Consider the following 26,969-nt stretch of genomic DNA (forward strand, 5'->3'; position numbering starts at 1 on the left):
GCGCAGAAAGTACCAAAGAACCGCACACGCGCAAACTAGTCACGCGCCGACCTTCAGCCAGTGCCCATCGGACCCGACCCGCCTGTGAGGAGTGCATGTCCACCCCTCAATCAGAAGAAGCCTTGAGCAAGGCGGGGCGGGACATCAGTAGATCGTGTCCAATGAGGAGCCAGCGCTGGGTCGCTTCAGGACAGACTATTTCTGAGTCTCCGCGGAAGGCGGAGAGAAGGCCGTGGGGCTGGCCAATCAAAGGGGGCGACTCAGTTCGGTGGGGACCGGCAGCCAATCAGGAGAGCGCTCGCCCCTGACTCGCCCGGCCCACGCTTCCCGCCAGTCCCCTAACCTGAGGCTGCGGCGCGGCGGTCCCTGCGGCGCGGTGGTCACTGCGCCGAGGTAGTGGGCCCCAGCGCTGCGCTCTCTGGCCGTTCCTTACAGCTCTGCTCCAGGCTCCCGTGCAGGCGTGTAGTGGGACATGGCGAACTCAGGCTGCAAGGACGTCACGGGTCCAGATGAGGAGAGTTTTCTGTACTTTGCCTACGGCAGCAACCTGCTGACAGAGAGGATCCACCTCCGAAACCCTTCCGCGGCGTTCTTCTGTGTGGCCCGCCTGCAGGTGAGTGCCCCCGCCCGCGCAACCCACGCCGGGGCCGGGATGCCCCGAAGGCGCTTCCTCGGGGGCACAAGTGGCCGATCGGGCCAGGAATGCAATTCTTCCTGATGAGGGTACTAGGACGCGGCTTCCGCCTCCTGGGCGGGTCCACCTCCTCCGCTGCGCCCACTGCCCGGCGCTGCCCCGGCCACGGTGCCCTCTTGGGCTGCCTAGAGCTTTCCCCCTCCTGGCCTTTGCACCGGCTGCTCGGTCTGCACCGATTTGGCCTCTCGTCCACTAACTTAACAGATTGCGTACAGTTGGTACTTCTGGGGAGTCTTCTCTGACCTGAGTCTGGGAATTGGTTGCTTTCTGTTCTGTACATACCTTTGTTACAGCACTTCTCACCTGGCATTGTGAAAATCCGTTTACCTGCCTTTCGCTCCTCGTCTGAGAGGCCCTGAAAGCTGGGACCATGTCTTATTCGTAATAATGCTGTGTTCAGTTAGGTCAAGTGGCTGGATGAACTATAACCAGTGTCGATAAATCATTGCTCTTCAGCCCAGTCCATTCATTCATTTAGCACATATTCTTCCGGCACTTAAACACTAGGGGTATAAACATGATTGAGTAAAGTGGCTGTTTTGAGGAACTCTCAGTCTGTAGGAGAGAGGTACAATAGATTGTGTACAAAACCTTTTTGACAGCGTCAAATGAGACAAACATGATCTCTGCTAACCTCGTCAGAGTTCTTAGTTGCAAGCAACAGAAACTGGCTGATTTAAGCAAAAAAAAAAAAAAAAAAGAATGGGTTGAAAAGGCTATTGGAGAGCTCACAGAATGACCAGGAAGGCAGGAGTACAAAGCTGACAAAATGGACAAGCATAAAGGGAGGCACAGCAACTGTAATACAGTGGGCATCACACAACAGAACCAGCCCACGGAGCCTCTTCTGCACCACTGCTGAACTTGGTAAACGTGGATGCTGTATTGTTCACCACCACCACCGCCTGCCCTGGACACTGCCTGCCTCTGTACATCCCTGCAGTTCCTGAAACCCAAATGTGTCAGCCACTCTGGAGTCCCTGCTGTCTTGGGCACTAGCTTCTAATTGAAAGCCCCAGAATGTCCTGATTGGCTACGTTTTGGCCACGTACCCATGCCATGACTTTAAGCAAAACTAAGAGAACCAACTTCTGGCCTTTGAAGCCTCAAAAATGGGAGTCAAGCTCTGGTACTCCCTATTCCCAAACTCGTAGGGAATTTCCCAACTGTAGGAAGGAAGTCTAAATGCTTATAGTCAGGGCAAGGGGAAGACATATTAAACAAGGGATTATTCAGTTACAGGTATATGGTCCATCTTAAAAAGGAGGCATGCAAAGTGCAATGGGGTGTATGACCCGGGTACCTGACCTAACTAGGATGCTCAGGAAAGCCCTGCCCGAAAATGTGACTTTTAAGTTGAAACCTGAATGATTGCAGAGGTGGGGAGCACACAAAACAGGGAACAGCATCTTCTGCAAAGGACCTGAAGAAAAAGGAAGCTGGATCTTTCAGTCAGTGTGGCTGGAGTTTAGTAAGGGGAATGTGGCATGAAGACTGGAGATAAGTGGAAGGGCCACATCTTCCAGGACCACAGAAGCCAAATAAGACACACTGCAGAACTAAAGCACATGAAAGATCAGATTTCTATCTCCAAAAGCCCATTCTGGTCACATGGAAAATAGATTTGAAGGAGGGAAGAGTGGATGTGGAGAGTTCAAGAAGTTTTGCAGCAATTTATGCCAAAGATAATGAATGGCATCTTGAACTAGGGTGGTGGCAGGGTAGGGTGGATGGATTTGAGAACTAATTTGGAGATAACATTGTTAAAGCATAGTGATTGAGTGTAAAGAGAATATCAAAGATGACTCAGGTTTTTGGCACCAGGTAGATGCAGGTGATGTTTGCAGAGAAAAGAGGAAAATCCAGTTTGGGAGGAGAAAATTTTAAGTTCAGTTTGAACATTTTGAATTTGAAATGCTTGCTAAACAGTCAAGTGAACAGAATAATATTAGCAAACATTTATTAAGTACTTACTGTGTGCTAGGCCCTGTTCTAAGCACTTCTGAAGCTCAGAAGAGAGATCTAGTCTGGGTTTAAAGATGATCAGAATATTTGAAGCCATTGGAGGGGATGAGAATGTCTTGGGCACATTGCTGAATGAATAGAGAAAATGGCCTAGATCATGGGTGTCCAACCTTTTGGCTTCCTTGGGCCACGTTGGAAAAAGAAAAATTGTCTTGGGCCACACATAAAATACACTAAAACTAATGATAGCTGATGAGCTAAAAAAAAAAAAAAAAAAAAAAAAAGTCCCATGCATAATTTTCGTGATGTCCGCCACCATAGGTAAGCAAAAAAGTTCTTGCATCCAAAGTGTTGGACACCCATGGCCTAGACTGAGCCTTGAGCAACTCCAACATTTAAAAATCAGGTAATGGAGGAGGAGTTGGCAAAGGGGATTGAGATCAAGGAACAGCCTGAAAATCAGGAAAGAGGCAGATCAGGAGAAGGTGGTTACCTATGTTCCACTGAGAAGTGGAACAAGATGAGGAATGAAAATAGTTTATTGGATTTAGCAATACACAACCAGTTAGTGTGAACTGTAACTTTTATCAGATCTCCTGGTGTCCTGCCAGGGACATGTGGTCCTAGAAGAACATTTTTTATGCTGAATAAAGGTCCTGGTCACTCCAACCAACCCAATTCCTGAGATGTCTGACAAGTTTGTCGAGAAAATATAAGTGACAGGGATAAAATATAAACCTGAAAAGGATCCTAGAATTATCATTTAGTTCAACCTTTTAAATTTATCCATAAGGCAACTAAGCTCTGGAAAGATGGAACGAAATCTTCCTAGACCAAATAAGCCACATAAGGATTCTGTTTTTTATTTGTTTTGTTTTTATTTTTTAGTTTTTTTTTCATGTAAGGATTTTTAATCTTCCCCAGGACTCTATCCCCTGATTGCCCACCTCTGTGAGGAAAGAAGTTAAACTAGAAACCTAATCTCATTACTTATTAGTTCCAAGACCTTAGGAAGGTTGCTTAATCTTTCTAACCCACAGTGTTTATTGCTATAAAATGGGTATAAGAAAGTTGTTAGCAAAATAAAAGGGAATGGTCCATAATTATATATTAACCAATAGCACTGTGTACAAAATGATCCACCTGCCACGGCCTCCCAGAATGTTGGAATTACAGACGTAAGCCCCTGCACCTGGCCCCCAAAACACACTCTTTTATCCATGCCTTTGGGCATGCTTTGTCCCCTGCTTAAATGGCCTTCCCATTTGCAGTTAGTGTTAGCTGCTCTTATGATTATTGTAGATAAATTATTATAATTCATGAGTATTAGTGTTCATAAGTACACAAATCATTCATCCTTAAATGCCAGGTCCCTCAGGGCAAATTTGGTGATATATGTTGGTAGGATACTCTACAGACATAAAAGGAGAGAGAATATTATAACCCACATGTAGCCATCACCCAGCTTGTCTCTAAGTAAAAATTTATGTGTATGTAAGAAGACTAGGAAGTAATTTGCGAAAATGACAACAGTTGTGTTAAGGCATTGAGGTTATGGGGTTTTTTTTAAACTTTTTGTTTTTGTTAAGATGTCTATATATATTCAGTGTATGTTTCATTTTTAAAGAAAAATATTTAAAAAACATAATCCTTGGGATCTGGGTCCTGTCTGTTTAACTTTATATTTTCCACAGCTTCTTACGCATAGAAGGAACTCAGTTTATTGAGTGTTTTAATTGCATGGAGTTCAAGGTAAATCCTTTTTATTTTGATGAGGGAAATTTGGATTCAAGTGGATATTGATCATATCACTTTGATTTCCTTTGTAGGATTTTAAGCTTGACTTTGGCAATTCCCAAGGCAAAACAAGTCAAACTTGGCATGGAGGGATAGCCACCATTTTTCAGAGTCCTGGCGATGAAGTGTGGGGAGTAGTATGGAAAATGAACAAAAGCAATTTAAATTCTCTGGATGAGTAGGTGGCTTCTAATTATAAGTTAAACAGTAACTAATTCAGAAAGCAGATTGTATGTGAGGATGTGTATCTGTGTGTTAGTTTTTCAAAACCACGTACTACAGACATATTCATTATACTTTTAGAGTCAACATAAAAGGCATGATAGTGTGAGTTTGCTAAAAGATCTAGAAAGGCTATATTTTCTGATAAAGATTTGGGGGGATGTTTGTAATCTCTTATGTAAAAGATGGAAGCCCTTATTTTTCATTCTATTGTCTTTCATAATTTTTCTTTGTAGTTTCATACTGTGAAAAGGCATGAAGATTTCTGTAATTGTTACATATTTTTGTTGATTTTGAAAGTACTTGAATTCAGTTTTTAAAGAACAATTATTTAAGATGGCAGGTGAATCAGTAAATCAGTAATACTTTGTAAAAGCATTTGACAACATGTTAGAAATGCTTTGATACTTTTTATAACTAGAGCTCTCAGAGCTGCGTGGCAGAGCACTTCATGCAAAGAAAAGCTGCAGAAAGAGTAGGCCTTGAGAAGAGGGTTATCTGACATGCTCGATACTTTACCTCACTTGTGAAGGAGAATGAGCCATCCTCTCTACCTTTGTTCCAGGTGGATATTCTCTTGCTGTCAGAACACCATCCATTTTTGTAGCCCAAAGAACAATGTTTCCGTGGTATAAAGTTGAAAAAAAAAAAAACTACCTTGAAGCCTCTTTTAAGACAAGATAAATATGGAGAGTTATGTTAGGAATATAACAAGTAATATTATGTCTCAGGCCTCCTAATTGAAATGCTAAGCTAAGCTTACTTTTTTTTTTTGTAACGAAGTTTCACTCTTGTTGCCCAGGCTGGAGTGCAATGGTGTGATCTCGGCTCACCCCAACCTCCACCTCCTGGGTTCAAGTGATTCTCCTGCCTCAGCCTCCCAAGTAGCTGGGATTACAGCCATGTGCCACCATGTCGGGCTAATTTTTTGTGTGTTTTTTTTTTAGTAGAGACAGGGTTTCTCCATGTCGGTCAGGCTGGCCTCGAACTCCTGACCTCAGGTGATCTGCCCGCCTCGGCCTCCCAAAGTGCTGGGATTACAGGTGTGAGCCACTGCACCCAGCCTTTTTTTTTTCTTTTTGAGATGGAGTCTTGCTGTCTCCCAGCCTGGACTGCCACAGTGCAATCTTGGCTCACTGCAACCTCCACCTCCCGGGTTCAAGTGATTCTCCAGCCTCAGCCTATTGGGTAGCTGGGACTATAGGTGCCCACCACCACACCTGGCTAATTTTTGTATTTTATTGGAGATGGCGTTTCACCATGTTGGCCAGGCTGGTCTTGAACTCCTGACCTCAAGTGATCCACCCGCCTCGGCTTCCCAAAGTGCCGGGATTACAGGTGTGAGCCACCATACCCAGCCTAAATGCTAAGCTTACTTTTGATGTGGTAAATTTATATATTCTCTATCCCAAATACATAGGGAGCAAGTATGCTCATATGTAGTTAAATGTTTAATCCCATACCCCACCTTGACTATTATAAAAAGACCTTACCCAGTGAGCTCAATTGGCTAGGTCAAATATGGTTAAAATTTGGCTGTTCTGGTTTCAGGCAAGAAGGGGTTAAAAGTGGAATGTATGTTGTAATAGAAGTTAAAGTTGCAACTCAAGAAGGAAGAGAAATAACCTGTCGAAGTTATCTGATGACAAATTATGAAAGTGCTCCCCCATCCCCACAGTATAAAAAGGTAAGCTATGTACAGACTGGTGGTAATTACTTTTTAAATTTCACTGAGAAAAACTAAAGAATATATTGTTTTTAAAAGACTTTAGGCCCAATGTGGTGGCTCATGCCTGTAATGCCACCACTTTGGGAGGCTGGGGCAGACAGATCACCTGAGGTTAGGAGTTTGAGACCAGCCTAGCCAACATGGTGAAACCTCGTCTCTACTAAAAATACAAAACTAGCAGGCCATGGTGGTGAGTACCTGTTATCCCAGCTACTTGGAAAGCTGAGGCATAAGAATTGCTTGAACCCGGGAGGTGGAGGTTGCAGTGAGCTGAGATCAGGCCACTGCACTCCAGCCTGGGTGATAGTGAGACGCTCTCAAAAAAATTTCTAAAAAAGAAATGAAAGGTTTTGTATGTTTTAAATTCCACGTAAACATTTATTTTAATAAAAATTTTTTTAATATAAAAATGATATTTACCTAATGTACAGATTCAAAAATATTATGTGTAATGATGAATTATGTTTTTAAAACTATTAAAAAAATTTTTAGAAATGTATGTGAGTCAGAATTCTAGACATATATTTTCTTCCTTTCTTTCTTTCTCTCTTTCTTTCTTTCTTTTGCCTGGCAATAAATTTTTGCTTCATTTTTATGATGTAGACATGTATTAAAGTAGAAAAGAATATTTATGAGGGTATTTTAATAGATTTAGTCTCTCTCGCTCTTTCTCTTTCTATATATATACACGTATATGTATATATATATGTATATGTGTGTGTATATATATATATATATATATATGCTTTTATAATTTTATCTCCCCATAACAGTATTTTATGAATACCAAGATTCATTTTTATAGGGGAAAAAAACATACTTTCTACTGCTGAAATGTTTTTCATCCCTAGGTGGAGAAAGAAATGTCACACTGCCTTTCAGAATCAGGGAAATCACCCTTGCAAGCACAAGACAAGAATGTGGGATAGAGACCCCAACATTCCTGTTCAGAACCTAAGCTTAGCTCTCTATTGGCAGGCCCAATCAGGTCATGGCACCTGTAATAGGTAATCTGGTTCCTAGGCCTCGTCTGGAATTTTTTAGTATGGAACCTAGAGAAATTAGCCTGGTATAGATTATGAAAGTATCACTAAACACAGTTGCCATTTATTCCCCCACGTCCAATTCAGAGCAAGGGTAAACTCTGGCATTGTAACCAAAACTGCTCTCTGTAAACTTTAAATTTTTTTTGAAGAATGGTATTTTTTTTTCTTAAAAGGTCATATAAATTCTATATAGATATAATTGTCTTAATATTAAAATATTTAAAATCATATATTGAGAAAGTTGGTATTCCATGAGCATGCTTCATTTGGCTTTGAAAACTCCATACACATTCATGCTCAGTGTGAGAGGAATGACGGTATTCTATTTGTTATATAATTGTTTATTCTAGAGTTATCTGAAAGCTAATATTTCATACTTTGAGAAGGCAAATAAAGCCGTGGTATGGTACATTAAATGATATTCCTAACTCAAAGGGTTTTTTTGTTTGTTTGTTTTAACCATTTCCAGATTATTTGCATGGGCGCAAAAGAAAATGGTTTGCCGCTGGAGTATCAGGAGAAGTTAAAAGCAATAGAACCAAATGACTATACAGGAAAGGTCTCAGAAGAAATTGAAGACATCATCAAAAGAGGGGAAACACAAACTCTTTAGAACATAACAGAATATATCTAAGGGTATTCTATGTGCTAATATAAAATATTTTTAACACTTGAGAACAAGGATCTGGGGGATCTCCATGTTTGATCCATTTTCAGCAGTGCTCTGAAGGAGTATCTTACTTGGGTGATTCCTTGTTTTCAGACTATAAAAAGAAACTGGGATAGGAGTTAGACGATTTAAAAGGGGTGTATGAGGGCCTGAAATATGTGACAAATGAATGTGAGTACCCCTTCTGTGAACACTGAAAGCTACTCTCTTGAATTGATCTTAAGTGTCTCCTTGCTCTGGTAAAAGATAGATTTGTAGCTCACTTGATGATGGTGCTGGTGAATTGCTCTGCTCTGAGATTTTTAAAAATCAGCTTAATGAGAGTAATCTGCAGACAATTGATAATAACATTTTGAAAATTGGAAAGATGGTATACTGTTTTTAGAGGAATAAATGTATTTGTGGTTTAACCTGTTGTCTCTACTAAAGTACTTCATTTCATTATGTTGTTAAATCATCACACATGCTGGGTCTGGTCTTGGCCATGCAGCATCTGTAGTGGAGTAATATTGTACAGACTCTGGAGCCAAATAGCCAAGGATCAATTGTCTGTGCCACCATTTCTCACTGTGAGACTTTGGGTTAGTTTATTCTCTGTGTCTCAGTTTCCTCACATATAAAGTGAGGATAATCAAATCAAAACATCTACATCTTAGGATTATTTTGAGGATTAAATGAGTGTGTGTATATATATATATATAAAATAAGCTTAGGATAGAAAGTGGCATATGGTAAGTATTAGCAATTCTTATTTTATTGAAGAATTAAATTTGTCCAGGGCCATCCTTGGAACAGGATTTTAAAGTAGGATGGTCAGTACTATGAAGTGAAAAATGTGGGGAGGCAGAGGCACTTGGCTTTTCAAGAAATGGTGACCTTAAATTTATTTACTGAATAAATGAAGGAAAGAAGAGTCATGCATATTTGTTATCAAAAATTCTCTTAATGTCTCTGTGGAATGCAGTGAGCTGTGCCTTCTGAACTGGAATGCGGCTGAACTAGTTGCAGGAGTATAAAATAAAAATGTGTTCTCTTGTGAAAAAGGTAAAAGGAATTTTCAGGCTACAGCTGCAATTCTGTAGTGAGCTGTCATAGATTATATGTTAGACCATATTTCATAGCTGTCACACCTCACTATTTCCCATATATCCACTCCCATATTCTAGTTTGCTCCTTGTTCTTAATTCCTCCCAAGAAAACCAAGTTTGTCATTGAGCAAGAACCCACTTACAAGGCTTATAGTAGTATAGTGAGCAAGGCTCAGTTTTGCTGTAAATACTAAGAATTGAATATTATTCTAATAATCTCTCACATAAAATGACAACTTTGGTTAAAGAATTCAAAATGCTAACAATAAAAACCTTCATGTCTGCCTTTTAAGAAAAATCTGGGGCTGGGCACGGTGGCTTACACCTGTAATCCAGCACTCTGGGAAGCAGAGGTGGGAGGATCACTTGAGGATAGCTCAAGACCAGCCTGGGCAACACAGCAAAAACCCATCTCTACAAAAAAGTTAAAAAATTAGGTATGGTGGCATGTACTTGTAGTCCCAGCTACTCAGGAAGCTGAGGTGGGAGGATCAGTTGAGCCTAGGAGTTCGAGGCTGCAGCAAGCTATGATTGTGCCACTGGACTCCAGCCTGGGCAACAGAGCGAGACCCTGTCTAAAAAAAAAATGAAAGAAAAGCCTGATAATCATGAGAAATACTTTTTTTTTATGTTTTCAAGGTAATATTTAAAATGCAAATGTTATATGTAAGAGGTTTCCCTTTCTACCAGTGATTTTGGCCCTCTAACCACAATACTGACGGATCCTGTATAAACTATAACAAATAGTTTTTGAAAACCACCTCTGGACTTGCAAGAAAATAAGGAAAATCTTCAAGGTGTACCAATTCCTGCTCCACAAAAAGAAGAAAGATGAACTGTGAGCTGAAAGGACAAAGAGTACTGGTAAACAAATGATCTTGATGTTCTTGGGTACAAACGCCAATAATAGCTCTAGAATTGGACTACTAACACTGGAGCACCCTTGCTGCAGGACAGGAAAACTGAACCTGAGAACTCTGTATGAAGCCAGGACCCTTAAAAAGAACTAAAATGGTCCCCAGTTGGTAGCCCCAGTGGCTCCTGGCAGAAGCAGAAGCTAATCCTCTATGGAGAAAGCTTAAATTTAGGTTCTCAGGACTTCCCTTAAAAATGTAAAAGATAATAAGGAAAATGATACATCATGAATGAGAGCAGAAAAAACTGATTTGTTAAGAAAAAACACATTTAGATCCCCAAGGTTTTAAGATATTGAAACTATCGGCCGGGCGCAGTGGCTCATGCCTGTAATCCCAGCATTTTGGGAGGCCGAGGCGGGCAGATCATGAGGTCAGGAGATCAAGACCATCCTGGCTAACAGTGAAACCCCCATCTCTACTAAAAAAAGTACAAAAAAAATTAGCCGGGCGTGATGGCGGGCGCCTGTAATCCCAGCTACTCAGGAGGCTGAGGCAGAAGAATGGCGTGAACCTGGGAGGCAGAGCTTGCAGTGAGCCAAGTTGGCGCCACTGCACTCCAGCCTGGGTGACAGCGAGACTCCATCATAAAAAGAAAAAAAAGATATTGAAACTACTTAAAACAATATGAAATAAGCATGTATGGAGACCAGCTTCTGTGAAGATGGAATGGGTGTGATTTTCCCTATTCCTCTAGTTAAGAGCAACTAAAATCCTTGAACATTATATATAAAACAAACAGAAAAAGACTCTGAAAGGTGGAGAGAGGACAGACTATTCAGGGATCTCAGGACCCAAGGCACAACATGATGCTGAGTTCTCAGTTTTCTTTTGCTTCATACATCTCATACTTGCAGCTTAAGAAATCAGCAACTTGAAAGCACCAATGAGCACAGACACACACACACACACCCCAAAAGAAAAGCCTGCCCTCGTCAAAGAACCAGGAAAAGGACAGCCTAGTATGACAAAGATTTTAGAGAATAATCAGTCTATTCCAGTTATACCACAGAAAAAATTGTGGATGCCAGTCTCCACTCATGCCAGCAAAGGTCAAGAGGAGACCCTAGGCTTCCACACTTGCCAGGCTGTAATGAGGAACCCTAACCTCACCACCACCAGGTAGGGTCAGAAAAAGCTAAGTAGGGAGCCTTCTGGCAATAACAAGACTCCCTCCCTCAAGGTGTTGGTGGAAACCATGTGGGGAGCCTGGACTTACACCCCCATCTGGCAGTAACAGTGCCCCGGGCCCTTCCTGCTGGGTTGGGATCAAAGTCCAAGTAAAGAGTCAGGACTTTCACTACCTCTCAGTGGTAACTAAGCCACTCTTTTTGTGGTCACATGGGAAGCAGTAACAAAGCATTCCCACTCCCAGTCAAGAAGGTATCATTAGAGAACTAATGGGCAGTTGAAACTCCCAGCCCTCCCACCCCTACTGTTACTCCTCAGTAACAAGGTGCATTCCACCCACCCTGCCCGCTTTGGTGACAACAGAAACTGAGTGGGAAACCTGAACTTCTGCCCCCACCTGGCAGTATTGAAGAAGTGCCCCCTCACTTTCTCTTGCTGAAATGGTTTCAGAGTAAGCCAGCTAAAACAGTAAATTTAAATAAGATGTAGAATCTCATAACAATCTCCAAAATGCCCAGGTTTCAATTGAAAAATCACTCATTCCAAGAACCAGAAAGATCTCAAATCAAATGGAAAAAGACAATCAGTAGATGCCAAAACTAAGACAACATTAGAATTATCTGACAAAGATTTTAAAGCAGCCATCATAAAAATATTTCAGTGAGCAATGAGGAACATGCTTGAAACAAATGAAAATATAGAAAGTCTTGGCAAAAAAAATAGAAGACATAAAGAAGAACCAAATGGAAATTTTAGAACTGAAAAAATGTAGTAGCTCTAAGTACAGACTCAACAGATGGGCTCAACAACAAAATGGAGGGGGCAGAGGGAAAAATCAGGGAACTGGAAAGATACAACAACAGAAATTATCCAGTTTGAACAATAAACATAAAATATACTTGAGAGAAAATAAACCTACGATAGCCTCAGGGACCTGTGGGACTATAGTAGAAGATCTAACGCTTGTGTCGTAGGAGCCTCAGCAGACGAGAAAGAGCATGCTCAGAAAGTACCCAAATAAATAATGACTAAAATGTCTCAAGTTTGGCAAAAGATATAAACCTACAGATTCAAGAAATGGAGTGAACCCCTAACATAAAGAAATTCACACCAAGTCACGTCATAGTTAAACTTCTGAAAACTAAAGACAGAAAAATTCTTAAGAACAGCAAGAAATGACACCTTATCTATAGGGAAAAAGCTATTTGAACGACACCAGATTTCTCATCACAAACCGTGGTAGTCCAAAGGAAGCGGCACATTTTTCAAGTGCTGAAAGAAAAGAACCATCAACTCAGAATCCAGTGAAAATAGCCTTTGAGAATGAAGGAGAAATCAAGACATTCTCAGATGAGGGAAAACTAATAAAATTTGTTGCCAGAAACTTTCCCTAAAAAGAATGGCTGAAGGGAGTTCTCTAAACAGAGAGAAAGTAATAAATATAGGAACATTGGAACATCAGAAAGGAAAAAATGATCACTGTGAGCAAAAATATGGGTAAATACAATAGACTTTACTTCTCTTGACTTTCTTTAAATATGTTTGTTGAAGCAGAAATTATAATACTAATGGTTCTAAATATATGTAGAGGTAATATTTTAAATGATCATAAATAGGGAGCACTAAGGGAAATAAGTTTTCTGCATTTTATTTGAACTGGTAAAACAATGATACCAGTAGACTGAAAAATTATGTATATATAGTACCTAGAACAACCACTAAAAAAGTATACAAAGAGGTATACTCAAAAACACAACAAATAAATCAAAATCGAATTCCAAAACAATGTTCAAGTAACCCACAAGAAGGCAGGGATAAGAAAAGAGAGAAATTAAAAACAGAACAAACAGAATATAAAACATGAAATGGCAGGCTTAAACCCTAATATATTAATGAATACATTAAACATAAATGGTTTAAATACACAAGGTAAAAGACAGATATTGGCAGAGTGGACTGAAAATCATGACCCAAATTTATGCTGTCCACAAGAAACTTACTTCAACTATAATAATATAAGCAATTTGGAAGTAAAAATGATGGAAAAAGATATACAATGCAAACGTTAACCAAAAGAAAAACCAAGTGGCTATATTAATATCAGATAAAGTAAATTTTAGAGCAAAGAAAATCACCAGAGACAGGAAAGGGTATATGGTAACCCCTACCAATTCATTTAATGAAACTTGCATTGTCCTGATACCAAAATCAGAGACAATACAAACACAAGTAAACAAAAATAAGCCAATGGATCAATATCTCTATAGATGCAAAAATCGTTATCAATATATAAGCAAACAGAATTCAGGAGTACATAAAAACAATTATACACCATAACCAAGTGGGGTTTATTCCAGAGATGCAATGCTGGTTCAATACTTGAAAATCAATCAAAATAAGCCACTTTTTTTTTAACAGGCTAAAGAAGAAAGGTTATATGATCACATTAATTGGTGCAGAAAAAGCATCTGGCATAATTCAATACCCATGCATGATAAAAATTCTCAGAAAAATAGGAATAGAGGGGAATTTCAACAATTTGATTAAGAGCATCTACAAATTACCTAGATCTAACATTATATTAATACATAATAATAAAAGACTGAATGCTTCCTACCTAAAATTGAGAACAAGACAAGGATGTTTGCTCTCACCAGTCTTTTTTTTTCTTTTCAAGACACTCTGTCACCCAGTCTGGAGTGCCGTGGCACAATCATAGCTCACTGTAGCCTCAAACTCCCGGACTTAAGCAATCCTCTTGCATCAGCCTCCTGAGTAGCTGGGACAACAGGTGCACACCACCACACCTGGCTAATTTTAAAAAAAATTTTGTAGAGATGGGTCTCACTATGTTGCCTACATTGGTCTCAATCTTCTGGCCTCAAGCAGTTCTCCTGCCTCAGCCTCCCGAAGGAGTGGGATTACAGGCTTGAGGCACTGCACCCAGCCTGCTCTTACCCATCTTATTCAACATAGTGCTGGAAGTTCTAGCCAGTGCAATAAGGTAAGAAAGGGAAATTAAAAGCACACAAATCAGAAAGGAATAAATGAAACCATCCCTATTTTCAGATGACATTATTGTCTATGTAGAAAATCCCAAAGAATCTACAAAACATATCCCCTAGAACCAGTAAGTAAGTTCAGCAGCATCATGGGATACAATATAAACACAAAAAATCAATTGTATTCCTATATACTAGAAATGAATACATGGACACCAAATTTTAAAATGCAATAACATTTATAATTGCATTTTAATTGCATATTTATTTATAAGATGAAATTCACATAGCAAAATTAATTTTAAAGTAAGCAATACAGTAGCATTTAATAAATTCACAATGTTGTGCAACCACCACCTCTACCTACTCCAAAAATATTTTCATCACCCCTAGAGGAAACCACATACCCATTAAGCAGTTACTGCCCATTTCTCCTTTCCCCAGACCCTGGAAACTACTAATCTATTTTTTGTCTCTATGGATTTAGGTATCCTGGGCATTTAATATAAATAGAACCATACAATATGTGATCTTGTGTGTGGTGTCTCTCACTTAGCATAATATCTTCAAGCTCCAACCACATTGTATCATGTATCAGTACTTCATTCCTTTTTATGGTTGAATAATATTCTGCTTTATGGGTATACCATAAATTGCTTATCCATATATCTATCGATGGACATTTAGATTATCTTTACCCTTGATCATTGTGAATAGTGCTGCTCTAAACATTTATGTACATACATTTGTTTGAGTACCTTTTTTCAATTATAGAGTCATACCAAGGAGTAGAATTGCTGGGCTATATGGTAATTCTATGTTTAACTGTTCGAGGAACTCCCAAAATGTTTCCCACATTGGCTGAACCATTTTACATTCCTACCAGCAATATATACAATTGCTTTATTAAAAAAAAAGAAATACGTAAGTGTAATTCTCACAAAACATGTGCAGGACTTGTATGCTAAAAACTATAAAACACTGATGAAAGAACTCACAGAAGATCTAAATAAATGGAAAGGCATGCCTTGTTCATGGATTGGAAGACTCAACATAGTAGAGATGTCAGTTCTCCCCCAGACTGATATGCAGGTTTAATAAAATTCCTCTCAAAATACCAGCATAATTATTTTTCTAAAATTTATATGGAAAGCAAAGGGAACTAAAACAATTTCGAAAAAGAAGAATAAATTGAGAGGGATCACGCTACCCAATTTCAAGATTTTATGTTATTAGCATAGAAATAAACACATAGATTGATGGAACAGAACAGAGAATCTAGAAACAGATCAACATGAATATAGTCACCTGGTTTTTTGGAAAGGTGCAAAGGGAATTTAATGGAGGAGGGACAGTCTTTTCAACAAATTGTGTCAGAGCAGCAATTAAACATCCATAGTCAAAAGAAAAAGAAAAAAATAACCTTGACCTAAGTCTCACATCTTATACAAAAATTACCTCAAAGAGGATCTTGGACTTAAATGTCTGATGTAAAACTATAAAACTCCTAGTAAAAATAAATACAAAAATAAATAAACATAGTCAAAAATCTTTGCAATCTAGGGCTTGGCAAAGAGTCCTTACATTTGACACCAAAAACGTGATTCATAAAGGGAAAAATGGATAAATTAGACTTCATTAAAAAAACAAACAAACAAAAAACCTTTGCTCTCTGAAAGACCCTAAGAGAATGAAAAGACAAGCTAGGAGTGGGAGAAAACATTTACACACCAAATATAGAACTCTCAAAACTCAACAGTAAAAAAGCAAACAATCCAATCAGAAAAGGAAGCAAAAAGGCTGGGCATGGTAGTTCATGCCTGTAGTCCCAGCATTTTAGGAGGCCAAGGCAGGAGGATCACTTCAGCCTAGGAGGTGGAGGCTACAGTAAGCCATGATCGTGCCACTGCACTCCAGCCTGGGCGACAGAGTGAGACCCAGTCTCAAAAAATAAAAAACAAAAGAAAAAATGAAGAAAAGCCACGAAGATACATTTCACCCAAGAGAAGACACAGCAAATAAGTGCATGAAAAGATGTTCAAAATCATTATTAGCAGATTAAAACCACAATGATGTATTAGTAGCTCTATACATATATCAGAATGGCTAAAACAAAAAATTATGACAGCACCAAATGCAGGTGAGTATGCTATGAAGCTGGGTCACTCATACATTGCTGGTGGAATGTAAAATAGTACAGTCATTCTAGGGAAAAGTTTGTAAGTTTCTCAACTCAGCAGTTGCACTTCTGGACATTTCCCAGGGAAATGAAAACTTATTTTCACACATAAACGTGTATGTGAATGCCTATAGTGGCTTTATTCATAATAGTCCAAATCTGGAGATAACCCAGATGCCTTTCAACAAACTATGGTAATTCACACCAAGCAATACTACTTACAATAAAAAGGAAAGAACTATTGATACATGCAACAGCCTGAATGAATCTTCAAAGAATTATGCTGATTGAAAACAACTATTCCAAAATGTTACATAATGTATGATTCCATTTATGTATGACTCTTGAAATGACAAAACTGTAGAAATGGATAACAGACAGTGGTTGCCAAGTGTTAAGTAGAGGAGGAGGTAGTATAAAGAGCAACATGAAGGAGCTTTGTGGTGATGGTAATGATCTGTATCTTGATGGTATTAATGTCTATCTTCTGGTTGTAATATTGTATTATAGCTTTGCAAGATGTTACCACTGAGGAAAATTGGGTTAGGATACATGGATCTCTCTTTCTTGCAACTGTATGTGAATTTAGACTGATCTCAAAAAAAGTTTAAAAACAAACCAAATATATACATGACAGAATACTATTTGTCCATAAAAAGAGTGAGATCCTGTCATTTGCAGCAACATGGATGGAACTGGAGGTCATTATCTTAAGTGAAATAAGCCAGGCACAGAAAGACAGATACTGCACATTCTCACTTACATGTGGGAGCTAAAAATAAGTTGGTCTCATGGAGGTAGAGGGTAAAATAGCATGATAGTTACCACAGGCTGTGAATCGGGGGAGGGCAGGTAGTGGGGTGATGAAGAGACATAGGTTAATGTGTACAAAAATAGAGTTAGAGAGAAGGAGTAAGTTCTAATGTTCCATATCAGAGTGGAGTGACTATAGTTATCGACAATGTATTTTATATTTCATAAGAGCTAGAAGAGAGGACTTGAAATGTTCCCAATACATACAAATAATGAATACTCGGCCGAGTGTGGTACCTCAAGGCTGTAATCCCAGCACTTTGGGAGGCCGAGGCGGGTGGATCACCTAAGGTCAGGAGTTCAAGACCAGCCTGGCCAACATGGTGAAACCCCGTCTCAACTAAAAATACAAAAAATTAGCTGAGCGTGGTGGTGGGTGCCTGTAATCCCAGCTACTTCAGGAGGCTGAGGCAGAAGAATCACTTGAACCTGTGAGGCGGAAGTTACAGTGAGCCAAGATCGTGCCACTGCACTCCAGCCTGGGTGACAAGAATGAAACTCTGTCTCAAAGAAAGAAAGAAAGAAATGATAAATACTCCATCTCAAAAAAAAAAAAAAAAAGAAAGAAAGAAAGTGGTGGACACTCCAAATACCCTGACTTGATTATTACAATCTATGCATGTAACAAAATATCACATGTACCCCATAAAAATACAAACATTATGTCTCAATAATAAATTATTTTAAAAGCAAAAACAACTATAAAATAGTTTTTAAATTATAAAATCAACAAAGGAGACTATTAAAAATGACCAAGAAAACTAGAAAGACCAAAAAAAATCTAAAAATCCTAGAGAATAAAGATATTATTGTTAAAATTAAGAACTTAAATAGATGGTGTATTACTTTCCTACTGCTGCTATAACAAGTTACGATAAATTTAGTGTCTTAAACAATACAAATTTATTATCTTAGGGTTCTGGAGGCCAGCATTCCAAAATGGGTCTCACTGGACTAAAATCATAGTGTTGGCAGGTCTGCATTCCTTCTGGAGGGTCTGTGGGAGAATCCATTTCCTTGTCTTTTGCAGCACTAGAGGCCACCTGCATTCCTTGGCTCAGTCTCATTCCTCCATCTTCAAAGCCAGCAATGTTGGCCAAGTCCTTCTCAGGCAAGTCCTTCTCAGGCTGCCATCTCTCTGGTTCTCCCTCTTCTGCCTCCTTCTTCCACGTTTTAGTTCCCTTGTGATTACATTGGGCTCACCTCAATAACCCAGGATAATCTCTCCATCAAGATCAGTTGATTAGCAATCTTAATTCCACCTGCAACTTTAGTGCCCCTTTGCCATATTCACAGGTTCCAGGGGTAGGATGTGGACATCACTGGGGGGAGATTACGCTGCCTGCCATGGACAGGTTAAAAAGTAGATTTAAACATCTACAAAATAATTGCTAAGTCAAAAGACAGAATTGAAATGACCCAGATTGCAGCCAAAGAAACAGGATAAGGAAAATAGAATGAGAGGTTACGACATGGAAGATAAAGTTCAGAATCCTAGAGGAAAAGAAAAAAAAAGTGTCTAATTTTTCTACCATAGGCTCATATAAGGATAGACTGGAGGAATTAGTATCTGTGAAGGAAAATAAATCTTGGGGCCCCAAAATCACTAAGCTAAAGGGAAAAGTCAAGTTGGGATCTGCTTAGGGCAAACCTGCCTCCCATTCTATTCAAAGTCATCCCTCTGCTCACTGAGATAAATGCATATCTGATTGGCTCCTTTGGAAAGGCTAATCAGAAACTCAAAAGGATGCAACGTTTGTCTCTCACCTACCTGTGACCTGGAAGACCTCCCTGCTTGAGTTGTCCTGCCTTTCCAGACCGAACCAATGTTCATCTTACATATATTGATTGATGTCTCATGTGTCCCTAAAATATATAAAACCAAACGGTGCTCTGACCACCTTGGGAACATGTCATCAAGATCTCCTGAGGCTGTGTCACTGGTGAGCATCCTCAACCTTGGCAAAATAAACTTTCTAAGTTAACTGAGACCGCCTCAGATATTTGGGGTTCACACATCCTAGCCATAATTCTGGTTCTTACTGTCATGCACGTCCGTGTTAAGAGACCACCAAACACGCTTTGTGTGAGCAATGAATTTTTTTAATCACCTGGGTGCAGGTGGGCTGAGTCCAAAAAGAGAGTCAGCAAAGGGAGTTAGGGGTGGGACAGTTTTATAGGATTTGGGTGGGTAGTGGAAAATTACAGTCAAGGGGGGTTGTTCTCTGGTGGGCATGGGCAGGGGTCACAAGGTGCTTGGTGGGGGAGCTTCTGAGCCAGGAGAAAGAATTTCATAAGGTAATGTCATCAGTTAAGGCAGGAACCAGACATTTTCCTTTCTTTTGTGATTCTCCAGTTGCTTCAGGCCATCTGGATGTATACGTGCAGGCTTGGGCTCAGAGGCCTGCATTTCTGTCTTTTTATATTAATAAGAAAAATAAAACAAAATAGTGTTGAAGTGTTGGGGCAGTGAACATTTTGGGGGGTGGTATGGAGAGATAATGAACGATGTCTCTCAGGGCTGCTTCGAGTGGGATTAGGGGCAGTGTGGGAACCTAGAGTGGGAGATATTAAGCTGAAGGAAGGTTTTGTGGTAAGGCTGTTAAAAGAAGCATTTGTCGTATAGAATGATTGGTGATGGCCTGGATGCAATTTTGTATGAATTGAAAAACTAAATAGAAGACACAACGTCCAAATGAGAGAAGGAGAAAAACAGGTATTAAAGGACTAAGAATTGGGAGGATCCAGGACATCTGATTAGAGAGTGCCCAAAGGGGATCAGCATAATTACTTGCTTGGTTGGCAAGTTTTTAGGCCTATCCAAGTTTTTGGGGTGCAGTTCAAGTTGGGCTGGTGTCTGGAATGAGACTGGGGCCTAATAAAAAGGAGCGTCCATACAGAAGCTCAAATGGGCTGTACCCTGTAGCATCCCAAGGACAGGCCCGAATTCTGAGAAGGGCAAGTGGTAAAAGTATTGTCCGGTCCTTTTTAAGTTGGAGGCTGAGCTTGGTGAGGTGCGTTTTTAAAAGACCATTAGTCCGTTTTACCTTTCCTGAAGATTGAGAATGGTAAGGGGTATTGAAGGTTTTATTGAATATCAAGAGCCTGAGAAACTGCTTGGGTGATTTGACTAATAAAGGCTGGTCTGTTATTGGACTGTATAGAGGTGGGAAGGTCAAACCGAGGAATTATGTCTGACAGAAGGGAAGAAATGACCGCAGTGGCCTTCTCAGACCCTGTGGGAATGGCCTCTACCTATCTAGTGAAAGTGTTTACCCAGACCAAGAGGTATTTTAGTTTTCTGACTTGGGGAATGTGAGTAAAGTCAATTTGCCAGTCCTGGACAGCGGCAAATTCTCGAGCTTGATGTGTAGGGAAGGGAGGGGGCCTGAGAAATCCCTGAGGAGAAATAGAATAGTACATGGAACACTGAGAAGTGATTTTCTGAGGATAGATTTTTATGATGGAAAGGAAATGAGAGGTTTTAAGAGATGGGCTAGCGGCTTGTAACCTACATGGAAGAGGTTATGAAATGACACAATAGAATGGGCCTGTGAGGCTGGAAGGAGATATTTTCCTTGGTCCTAGAACCATTTGCCTTGTGTGGGAGGAGATTGATAAGTGGAAGTTTCAGTGGGACAGTAGGTGGGAGTGACTGACGAGAAGGATAAAAACTGGCCATGAGGGACAGAAGTTAGAACTATAGCTGCTTCTTTAGCTACCTTATCAGCATAAGCATTGCCCTGAGTGATGGGATCTGATGTCTTTTGATGGCCCTTGCAGTGAATGACTCCAGCTTTCTTTGGAAGTAAAGCGGCCTTGAGAAGGGTTTTTATTAAAGAGGCATTAATGATGGAGGACCTTTGCATAGTGAGGGAACCTTTTTCCGCCTATATAACAGTATGGTGGTGCAGGATATGGAAGGCATATTTAGAGACAGTATAAATATTGACGTGTAGTCCTTTTGCAAGAGTGAGGGCTCGAGTTAAGGCAATGAGTCTGGCTTGCTGAGAGGTAGGGGAGCAGGGCGGAGCGGTAGCCTCAAGGATAGATGTGGAAGATACTACTATAGCACAGCCTGCCTTTGCTGGTGAGTGGCGATTAGGCCTGGTGGAACTGCCATCAATAAACCAAGTGTGATCAAGGTGAGGAACAGGAAAGAAGGAAATATGGGGAAATAGAGTGAATGCCAGGTGGATTAGAGAGATACAGTCATGGGGGTCAGGTGTGGCATCAGGAATAATGGGGGCTAGCCTAAAACAGTAGGGTTAAGTTGTTTGGACAGAAAGGCTACAGGGCACAGTCCCAGCTCTCATGTAAGAATTCTGATCGCACAGCCCTGCACTGCGGCTGCGTGTAATGAAAAAAGGGTTGGGATGAGTTAGGGAGAGCTAGTGTGGGAGCAGCTTTTAGGGCTGTTTTTTAAGGAATGGAAAGAGGAGTGGGGAAAGGATTTAGGATTAATGGGGTCAGCTAGGTTTGCTTTTGTAAGTTTATATAATGATTTAGTCAGGATGGTAAAACTAGGTATCTAAAGGCGGAAGAACCTAACCATGCCTATGAAGGAAAGGAGTTGTTGTTTTGCAGAAGTGGCTGGGGTTTGGGAGATTAGCCGGTCAGGATCAGCAGAGAGAGCACGTGTTTTTTCATGAAGAATTATGCCAAGATAGGTAATGGATGAGGAAGAAATTTGGGCTTGACTGGAGCAATGGGGGCTGTCCGTGAAACCTTGTGGCAGTACAGCCCAGGTAAGTTGCTGAGGCTGATGGATGTCAGGATCAGTCCAAGTGAAAGCAAAGAGAGGTTGGGATGAAGGGTGCAAAGGAATAGTAAAGAAAGCATGTTTGAGATCCAGAACAGAATAATGGGTTATGGAGGGGTTGTGGAGGGAGGTATTGAGGATAGGAGGGTATATGGGTTTGGCACCACGGGGTGGATAGGCAAGACAATTTGGTTGATAAGGTGCAGATCCTGAACTAACCTGTAAGGCTTGTCCGGTTTTTGGACAGGTAAAATGGGGGAATTCTAAGGAGAGTTTTTAGGATTTAAAAGGCCATGCTGTAACAGGTGAGTGATAACAGGCTTTAATCCTTTTAAAGTGTGCTGTGGGATGGGATATTGGCATTGAGCGGGGTAAGGGTGATTAGGTTTTAATAGGATGGTATGGGGTGCGTGATCAGTTGCCAAGGAGGGAGTAGAGGTGTCCTATACTTGCAGGTTAAGGTGGGGGGATACGAGAGGAGGATGCAAAGGAAGCTTTGAACTGGGAAAAAGGGCAGCAATGAGGTGTGGCTGTAGCCTAGGAATAGTCAGGGAAGCAGATAATTTAGTTAAAATGTCTCGACCTAATAAGGGAACTGGGCAGGTGGGGATAACTAAACAGGAGTGCATAAAAGAATGTTGTCCAAGTTGGCACCAGAATTGGGAAGTTTTAAGAGGTTTAGAAGACTGGCCGTCAATACCCATAACATTTATGGAGGCAAAGGAAACAGGCCTTTGTAAAGAAGGTAATGTGGAATGGGTAGCCTCCATATTAATTAGGAAGGGGACGGACTTACCCTCCACTGTAAGAGTTACTCAAAGCATCTGTGATGGTCCAGGAGGCTTCTGAGGTGATCGGGCAGCGTCAGTCAGAGAAGATTTGTGAAGGAGTCAGTCAGAGAGCCTTGGGCCAGAGTTCCAGGGGCTCTGGCAGTGGCTACCGGGCGAGTTGGACAGTCCGATTTCCAGTGGGGTCCTGCACAGATGGGACACAGCTTGGAAGGAATCCCAGGCTGCACACATTCCTTGGCCCAGTGGCCAGATTCCTGGCACTTGAAGCAAGATCCTGATGGAGGAGGTCCTGTAGGAATGCTTGACCACTGCGGCTTAGGCATTCTGATGTTCTTGTGTGCTGGAGGTGTGGCTGGGTTTTATCTTACAGCAGAGGCAAGTAATTGTAACTCAGAAATGCATTGCTGTCTGGCTGCCTCCTTTCTATTATTGTACACCTTGAAGGTGAGGTTGATTAATTCCTTTCGTGGGGTTTGAGGGCTGAATTCTAATTTTTGGAGCTTTATGTAATGTTAGGAGTGGATTGGGTGATAAAATGCATATTGAGAATAAGAAGGCCTTCTGACCTTTCAGGGTCTAGGCTGTAAAGTGTCTAAGGTTATTGCCAAACAAGCCATGGACTGGGCTGTGTTTTCATATTTGATGAAAAAAAGCCTAAACGCTAATTGATTTGGAAGAGGTTGGATAAAGAAAAAGGAGCATTAAGCTTGAGGAAATTGTTGGGTAGGTGGGGGAGGGCTGGTTGCGGAACAAAACTGTAAGCTGGACCGGGTGTGAGGAGGGGAGGTGACAGAAGGATTAAGGGTGGCGGAGCGGAGGCTGAGGAAGAATTGGGACCTGGCTCAGCCTGGCGAGGAGCAGCCTGGGAGGAGGGGAGAGGTTAGATGGGTCCATAGAAAAGGAGGATTCACAGGACTCAGAGCTTGGGTTGGAGACAGAAGGAACAGACAGGAGAGAAAGAAGATTTGGGACCAGTCACATTGGGAGCAGAGATTAGGAAGGGACCAATGTGTAAAAGAATGCCTGGACATCAGGCACCTCAGACTATTTGCCCATTTTATGACAAGAATTATCTAGATCGTGTAGGATGGAGAAATTGAAAGTGCTGTTTTCTGGCTATTTGGAACCATTGTTAAGTTTGTATTGGGGTCAAATGGTATTGCAGAAGAAAATAAGGCATTTAGGTTTTAGGTCAGGTGTGAGTTGAAGAGGTTTTAAGTTCTTGAGAACACAGGCTAAGGGAGAAGAAGGGGGAATGGAGGGTGGAAGGTTGCCCACAGTGAAGGAGGCAAGCCCAGAGAAAAGAGAGTAGAGACACGGAGAAGGGGGGTGGTGAGCAGCCCTGGGCTGCAATGTGGCTGAGCAGCCAAAGCAGGCGACCCGGCAATTGACTTGCCACCAAGGGAATGTGGGTGAATGACCAAGGCAGGCATCCCGCAGTGATCAGACACCAATAAAATGTAGGTGAATAATCAGGCAGGTGTCCCTGCAGTGATTAAACACCAAGGGAAGACTGTCTTCCCGAGTCCGTGACCAGAGCTGGAGTTTTGGGTCCATGGATAAAATATGTCTCCTTTGTCTCTACTAGACAGGAAAAAGAACTGGAATTGGAAATAGAGGGAGATTGAAGGGTAGTGAGAGAGGCTGGAGACGACGGTGAAAAGACTGCTTACCAGACTTGAAATTGGTGAGATGTTCCTTGGGCTGTTTGGTCTGAGGACCCGAGGTCATAGGTGGATCTCCTCACGGAGTGAGGGTGAGGACAGGGGACTGGTCTCCTGAAGGAGTCCTCCTGTCCCGGGTCTTTGGCACCAAATGTCACATGTGTCCGTGTGAAGAGACCACCAAAAGGCTTTGCGTGAGCAATAAAGCTGTTTATTTCGCCTGGGTGCAGGTGGGCTGAGTCCGAAAAAAGAGTCAGCAAAGGGAGTTAGGGGTGGGGCAGTTCTATAGGATTTGTGTGGGTAGTGGAAAATTACAGTCAAAGGGGGTTGTTCTCTGGTGGGCAAGGGCAGGGCCGGGGGGAGTGGGGGTCTACAAGGTGCTCAGTGGGGGAGCTTCTGAGCCAGGAGAAGGAATTTCACAAGGTAATGGCATCAGTTAAGGCAGGAACCAGCCATTTTCACTACCTTTGTGATTCCTCAGTTGCTTCAGGCCATCTGGATGTATACATGCAGGCTTGGGCTCAGAGGCCTGACACTTACAAGTTGGCACATTTGATCCTATCAACTTTAGTTTGCAGTTTCACTTTTGATTTAAGAACATACTTTCTGTTTCTCAGAGGGCAGCCTCTGATGGGAATTTTAATACTCACAAGCATTAGTGGCTATATGATTGAATGTACTTCTTCAGTGTGAATAAGTGACAACTTTCTGTAGCATGATATCCCTTATGGACACGTTCCCCATTCAAAACGTTTTAAAACTATTTTATTGGGGACATTTATTAGCATGTTAAAAACTCTTTTACAACTTATTATTACAGCATATGCATAAAACATAAAATGTGCGCTGCCAAGAACAAATTTAAGGGTAGGAAGAAAAGCTTAGATTTTTAAAAAAGTGTAAATGGAAATGTATGCAGTGTAATTAAAATTTGATTACGCCAAGCTCCATTTCATCAGGACCAGGTGTCGCGTTTTAACAAGAGTTTCCCTATCATGTCCAGGCGTTGGCTCTGGTTGCAGGCGCTGGGTAGGCACTTTTAGGAGGAGGGGCCTGGCACGATGGCACCACAAATTCCCAAGTGTGTCACCTCTGGGCGAACTTGGGCCTGTCCACTAGGCCCTGCGCGGTGGCATCGGGGGCTCACCCTCTCGCACCGGGTGCCACTCTGCGCGCAGCTTCTCTCGCCCCCCCTCGCCAGACCCGGGCGAATGGCAGCACCGTGGGACCCTGCCTTGACCGCCCCTGCCCGACCGCGGCCTCTCCCAGCAGCGGGCAGGCTCTTGGGCGCGCCGACAGAGGGGCGCGGCTGCGGCTGTAGTCGCGGCCAGTTCCCGTTCCGGGCCCGCGAGGCGGCCGCCCAGGTCCTGCCCCTCCCTCGCGCTACTGCGGGAGCAGCGACCTCCCGGGCCACGGCGCTTCCCGGCCCCGGCGCCCCCGGACCACGGCGCTCTCCGGGCTCTTCTCTAGCTCTCAGCGGCTGCGAAGTCTGTAAACCTGGTGGCCAAGTAAGTCCCAGCGACTGGGGATTCGCGCGGGGCAGACGCTTTCTGGGGTCCTGGGCGCTGCGAGCGAGGAGGCGCAGGGAGGCGGGATCTGCGTGCGGGCGGAACGCAGCGCGGCTCTGGAGGAGCTCTGGATGGAACCAAGCGGAGAAACCCGCGAGTTTGAAGCATGTAGCGAAAGTTGAGAGGGATGAACTTCATCGTCAGCGGAATCGTTTATCCCACTGTGGTCGAAGGCACGGGTTCTCAATCGTGCCAGCAGCTTAGAACCACCTGGGGAGCTTTTAAAATCCGGATGTCCAGGCTGAACCCTAGATCAATTCCATTAGAATCTCACGGAGTCAGACCCAGGCCTGCGTATCTTTTAAAAGCTCCCCAAGTGATTCCGGTGTGCAGCCAGCGTTGGAGGGTTTGTGACCAAAGGCTGGAAGGGCAGACAGGGGTCTTCATGGAGTCCCGCCTGCAGACGGGACAGCAGCTCCCAGTGTCCTGCTTGGTCCTGGAGACAGGGTGAGAACTTCCCTTGGGTTTCATGCTCCACAAAGTAAGGAAATGAGACAATGCTTGGCAAGGTCGCCCGAATATCGCATTCAAAAAAGCCTCCAATGTGCGCAGTTCCTTTGGCACATTGTGAAAAACATAGGAAATGACAGATGTTGATGTCTCATTGGCTCTGCATTCTAGGAAACGTTTCAGTTGTTGATGTTTGAAATTAAGTCTGGGGAAGCTAGTAAACCCATGGCCTTGATGACTTCTGGCCTTTCTGCTTTAAGGGTGAAGCCAGGGCCGGGCGCGGTGGCTCACGCCTGTAATCCTAGCACTTTGGGAGGCCAAGGCGGGCGGATCACCTGAGGTCAAGAGTTCGAGACCAGCCTGGCCCAACATGGTGAAACTGTCTCTACTAAAAAACAAACAAACAAACAAAAAGAAATTAACCGGGCCTGGTGGCGCGTGCCTGTAATCCCAGCTACTCGGGAGGCTGAAGCAGGAGAATTGC

At 42.1% G+C, this 26,969-nt stretch overlaps 2 protein-coding genes across 9 annotated transcripts in view; both read left to right on the plus strand.

Annotated features, from left to right (window-relative positions):
* The first annotated feature begins 284 nt into the window (after nucleotides 1–284).
* On the plus strand, nucleotides 285–8,533 carry GGCT (gamma-glutamylcyclotransferase). 4 transcript variants are annotated; one of them, XM_055293527.2, is made up of 4 exons: nucleotides 285–613; nucleotides 4,489–4,634; nucleotides 6,230–6,365; nucleotides 7,923–8,533. In XM_055293527.2, the coding sequence occupies exons 1-4, from the start codon at nucleotides 473–475 to the stop codon at nucleotides 8,064–8,066; spliced, it is 567 nt and encodes a 188-aa protein (XP_055149502.1). In that variant the 5' UTR covers nucleotides 285–472; the 3' UTR covers nucleotides 8,067–8,533. The 4 variants fall into 4 exon arrangements, with proteins under 4 accessions (XP_055149502.1, XP_055149503.1, XP_055149504.1 ...); XM_055293528.2 differs by lacking the exon at nucleotides 6,230–6,365 and adding an exon at nucleotides 7,259–7,414 and having other exon boundaries at nucleotides 325–613; XM_055293529.2 differs by lacking the exon at nucleotides 6,230–6,365 and having other exon boundaries at nucleotides 325–613.
* Nucleotides 8,534–25,793: 17,260 nt separating this feature from the next.
* The window catches only part of NOD1 (nucleotide binding oligomerization domain containing 1), a 51,649-nt gene continuing 50,473 nt past the window's right edge, over nucleotides 25,794–26,969 (plus strand). For 4 of the 5 annotated variants that reach the window (XM_063609702.1, XM_055293523.2, XM_055293525.2 and 1 more), the window contains exon 1: nucleotides 25,813–25,975. The gene's annotated coding sequence lies outside the window, so the exon portion shown is untranslated. Of the gene's footprint in view, nucleotides 25,976–26,969 lie in introns of all 5 variants that reach the window. The other variant, XM_055293521.2, reaches the window with a different exon arrangement.

Source organism: Symphalangus syndactylus, chromosome 9 (genome assembly GCF_028878055.3).
Source record: "Symphalangus syndactylus isolate Jambi chromosome 9, NHGRI_mSymSyn1-v2.1_pri, whole genome shotgun sequence".
Classification (NCBI taxonomy): domain Eukaryota; kingdom Metazoa; phylum Chordata; class Mammalia; order Primates; family Hylobatidae; genus Symphalangus; species Symphalangus syndactylus.